At 41.5% G+C, this 5,000-nt stretch overlaps 1 protein-coding gene across 1 annotated transcript in view; it reads left to right on the plus strand.

Annotated features, from left to right (window-relative positions):
* LOC134184514 (rho GTPase-activating protein 17-like) overlaps nucleotides 1-4,310 on the plus strand; it is a 12,054-nt gene extending 7,744 nt beyond the window's left edge. The window contains exons 10-17 of the mRNA XM_062652225.1: nucleotides 1-60; nucleotides 357-404; nucleotides 771-834; nucleotides 914-995; nucleotides 1,052-1,132; nucleotides 1,194-1,316; nucleotides 3,766-3,845; nucleotides 3,905-4,310. The exon at nucleotides 1-60 is cut by the window's left edge and continues 68 nt beyond it. Coding sequence (XP_062508209.1) covers nucleotides 1-60; nucleotides 357-404; nucleotides 771-834; nucleotides 914-995; nucleotides 1,052-1,132; nucleotides 1,194-1,316; nucleotides 3,766-3,845; nucleotides 3,905-4,134 — 768 coding nt within the window. The 3' untranslated portion in view covers nucleotides 4,135-4,310. The remainder of the gene's footprint in view (nucleotides 61-356; nucleotides 405-770; nucleotides 835-913; nucleotides 996-1,051; nucleotides 1,133-1,193; nucleotides 1,317-3,765; nucleotides 3,846-3,904) is intronic.
* The last annotated feature ends 690 nt before the right edge of the window (nucleotides 4,311-5,000 follow it).

Here is a 5,000-nt window from a genome sequence, read left to right on the forward strand (position 1 = left end):
ATCGCTGTTGTGATTGAAGAATGCATCGCCGCACTCATGGAGATTGGCTTAGAAACTGAGGTAAATAAACATGAATGCACCAGTGGTACTGTACAACCAGTTCAAAAATTGGTGTTCAGTTAATATCAATAACTAACCAGATTGATATTAATATTATCTTACACAACGACCATTTGAAATTACTAAATTTGATGTTTAGTTGATATCAATAACTAACATTGATATTAATATTGTGTAACACAACCACCATTTGAAATTACTAAAGTTCGGTGTTCAGTAAATTTCCACTGAACTCGCGTAGTTGTGCCACTGAATGTCAATTTGTAGCATCAAGAGAACTTTGTGTTATGACTTAGGGGCTGTTTCGTCTGGCCGGAGGCGTGGCTCGAGTCAGAAAACTCAAAGTAAGAACGTAACTCAATTTACGATAGTGACATCACTGTGTGTTATTCACTTTGTATTCTGGGACTAGGGGTGTAGCGTGGCATGGGCTAGACGGGACTATAGCCCCATTATGTGTAGGCGTGGTCATAAAAGTTGTGGACTGTAAATACATGTGAGGACCAAAGTTGTATATAGTATATATGCCCCCTTTATTTCCACTCTGGATGTGCCACTGATTCTACCGTATCAATCAATTAGAAACCAATAAAAGTGGGCGTGTCCATAAAAGTGGACGTGTTCTGCAACATTTAGCCCTCCATTTCTAGAAGTCATGCTATGCCCCTGCTGGGACTTACAGTCTGTTATCAGTTTGCATTGCTTTGTAGGCAATGTTTAATGCCAGGATGGTCGATATGTCTGCGTTTGTCACCGATGTTCATGCTATTGCAGGTGATACACTGTAACACACATGGTGTGTGTTAGGAAATTGTGTTAGTGCAGATTGTATAGCCGTTTGTTTTCTGGAAAGGTGCATTGAAGTTGTATCTTCGTGAGCTTCCGGAGCCGCTCTTAACGTACGAGCTGTATGACTCGTGGATAAAGGCGGGAATGTCAGTACGTCTTCGAGGTCTTGATCCATTCATTGGTGAATGTTTAATGCTTGTAGGATGCAAGATAATGATGCCAGACTGCAGTCGTTGTGGTCGCTAGTACAGAGTCTACCGCAAGAGAACTTGAGCAATTTTAGGTTCGATTTTGAATTACAGAGTCTTGTCTCAGTTGGTTGATTGTCTCTGCTTGTGGTGAAGGTATCTGATGACATTCTTTCACAGACTTTCGACGTATTCGGATGTGAACAAGATGGGAGCAGCCAACATTGCTCTCGTCATCGGACCGAATCTTCTCTGGTCTCGTACTGAACAAGACAACAGGTGACACCGAATCACTTTAGTCAAAAAATTTGGGGTAGAGAGATTGTGTCCAGCACATCGTGGGGCACAGGGGTGTCCAAGTTTGAAATCATTTGCAGCACCAAAAATGTACTTGGCGCTGCACATACTTTGAGTCAATGGGACACTCCCACGCATACGGGTATTTACCATATTTCCGAGAATAGTGCCCCATGCTCAAATAATGCCCCATATGCAAGCCATAGTCTCACTAACCACGCTCATTCTGTAAAAGGGGCGTGGTCAGTTAGACTAGGTGGCCCTATACAAAATAATAATTTCCCATGCTCGATTAGTGCCCCACTGGGGTAGTATTCAAACCCAGTTATCTGCATGCATGTCTATCAATGTGTACGGTTGAGATGAAATGAACACACATGAAATGAACACACAGATAGAACCAGTGAGTGACGATGAAGATCCAACGTATGCAACAGACCAGGAATACGACTCAAGTGGAAACGAAAGTAGCCAGGGGGTAACTGTAAGATTAGGTAGTTTGTTTGTGTAGTGTGATGGTATGCAAACGAACAATGCAACAGTCTTTGTGCTTGCGAAATAATAATTTCCCATGCTCAAATAATCCCCCATGTTTAGAACTATGAAGAATAGTACCCCATGGGGCACTATTTGCGGAAATATGGTATGACTAGTAAAGTATATTAAGTATGTATGACACCTGCATATCAGGATCAGAGTCACCAGACGTACTAACTTTTGCTTGGCCAGCAAGAGTTAGCTGTTCTTCGTTTTGTCATATTGATCAGGGGTGGATCCAGAAACTTTCCTGACTAAGTTCCAAGGATGACATGGAATATTCGTAGACTCCTCATTTCAAAATTTCAAACAATTCACATGATTACACTTTATTCTCACACACAGACATACGTGTACCCTATCCTTGTACACATGTGCATCTGATTTTATTGTGTTCGTATCTGTTTGTCTGTCTGTTTTTGTCTGTCTCTCTGTCTCTTTGTCTGTCTGTCTGTCTGTCTGCCAGTCAGTCTTTTGTTTGTTTATCTGTCTGTCTGTCTGTCTGTCTGTCTGTTTGTTTGTTTATCTGTTTGTTTCTTTGTTTATCTGTTTGTCTGTCTGTTTGTCTGTCTGTTTGTCTGTCTGTTTGTCTGTCTGTTTATCTGTCTGTTTGTCTGTCTGTTTATCTGTTTGTTTGTCTGTTTGTTTGTCTGTTTGTTTATCTGTTTGTTTGTCTGTTTGTTTATCTGTTTGTCTGTTTGTTTATCTGTCTGCCTGTTTGTTTATCTGTCTGTCTGTTTGTTTATCTGTTTGTGTATCTGTTTGTCTGTTTGTTTGACTGTTTGTTTATCTGTTTGTCTGTTTGTTTGTCTGTTTGTTTATCTGTTGTCTGTTTGACTGTTTGTTTGTTGTCTCAGTCCGTTTATCATTACATCCATTGACTCTTTTATTGCATTGTCTATCGGTTGATCTGTTGTTCTGTTGATCTGTTTGCCCTACCTTTCTGCTTGCTTTCTATCTACTGAAAATAGTCTTTCTAGTTATCCGAGTACAAAAGATCACAAGTACAGAAAATTTTAAACACAGTATGTGTCATTAGTTATACACAGTCAACAAAGGAGCAACTTTGATACGGAAGAATTGATGATATCTACAGTCAAATTCTGACTACGTCCCAGGACGTCAGAAACTTAGCCTAAATCCACTCCTGTTGATGTATCTATACTGGGCATGCTAAAGCATTACATTGTACTACAATCTTGGTGGTTCTCTGGTGCTGCAAAAATGGGCTTGGCACTACATGCAGTACCATAGCACCAGATGGGCACCTGGGCAGTACGCTCATTTTGTCTTTCGCTATGCTATGCTGCACTGCTGACCCAATTGTACAAATTATGCTCAAATGTCTCACACAAGTTCAAGTGACTTGTTACAAAGTAAAACAAAGAAAACTTACAATAACACCAGACTATAACAAGTAAGCCAAATTGGTTTGACTTTCCAGCAAAAGAGATGTTTGACTGCTTTTAGTCCCCAGCACAATCTCTTCCACAGTTGTCACTGCCTCATGCAATCTCCTGTCCATGTGTGTGTGTGTGTGTGTGTGTGTGTGTGTGTGTGTGTGTGTGTGTGTGTGTGTGCTTGTGTGTCCATGTGTGTGTGTGTGTGTGTGTGTGTGTGTGTGTGTGTGTGTGTGTCTGTGTGTGTGTCTGTGTGTGTGTCTGTGTGTGTGTCTGTGTGTGTGTCTGTGTGTGTGTGAGAGAGAGACATGAGTATACGATGACATATTGCTTATAAACCTTGCAATTATGCTCGATGCTTGTCAGTACCGATTATGCTCAATTTAATGCCCACCTAATATGCACAGACCTACTGGGCAGATTAATAATATGGGAGCAAATTAGAGCGAGGCTTTTCTGTTGAGCTAACTTGTGTGTACTCTGAATTGTTGTAGCACTGGCATGTCGGACACGACGGTTAGATCCAAAATCATTGAGCTGATCATCGAACACTTCGACTGGTTTTTTCCTGAAGGTAAAACGTGTGGCTATCTAGACTTGTTTGCAAGTGTTCACAACCGATGTGTTCGTCAGGTGCTTCGCTGCTCGTGTTGTCACAAGAGAGTTACTCGTCATCCCAGAAATCAGTAGCTACGTTTCCAGACGTATCAACAACGAATCCAAAACCGATGCTACGAGGATCACCCACCGGTAGTCAGCCTGTTCCTCAACCTCGACCCAGGACTGGCAGCCGACCTGTTCCAAGTCGAAAGCCTAACACATCGGCCGTCTTCACATCCAGTCCAACAAATCAGACGTCATAGAGACGGCAGTTGTCAACTGGGACGGAAATGGGTTTGGATAGTCGATTTTTTGAGTATCATGTAGATTATTACGTTGATATGCTTTTGCTGGGTACAGATGACCAGTAGATGGTGGGAATATGTGGGTGTGGTTACCAGGTATTTTTTCTTTACAATCAGGAGACTTTGTCATGTTTGGTATACTTATGTGTTCCATTTTGCCAGCCATAATTGCTCTAGACTCGACGGTCTAGCCAGGCTTTCTCCCCCTATGAGGTCTGTTGCCTCATGGGGAGGTTGGCTTGTCCCTCAAGCCTATAGTCACTCATTTTGGACTGTCTAATGTCAGGCATATGACGACTAAAAAATTAGTGGAGAGATGACGTTTGAGCGAACAACAGCTGTCTCGTTATTGAGTCTGGTGAAGGGAGATACAGACCTGCTGGATTGAGTGTTTTCATAAAACTGCATGTGGAAAGATGCCTTCGCATCAACTATACAAACAGACCATATTTCTTCAAATAATGCCTCCACGTGAATAATTCCCTCCCTGAATAATTTTCTGACTACGGAGCAGTGCCAAAAAATTATTTCCGTTTTCGAATAATTCCTCTCTCAAATAATTATTCTCTTCTAATAGATCTCTGCCACTCTGATACGGGTCTCATATTGATACGGGTCTCATGTTGATAGATGTTAACATACACTGGTGTGTCAAATTCCAGTGATGATGTGCTATTTTTATATCATTGCAACGCGTGGGTGCAGATCTGTGAAGTTACATAACTTCAGGTCTTTCTAAAAGGCAATACAAAGTGTATGATTTGAAGACACGACTCGCTGCTGTTGATTTACAAAGCAATATCGCATGGTAAATTTAGTCACTT

The sequence above is a fragment of the Corticium candelabrum genome, chromosome 9 (genome assembly GCF_963422355.1).
Source record: "Corticium candelabrum chromosome 9, ooCorCand1.1, whole genome shotgun sequence".
NCBI lineage: Eukaryota > Metazoa > Porifera > Homoscleromorpha > Homosclerophorida > Plakinidae > Corticium > Corticium candelabrum.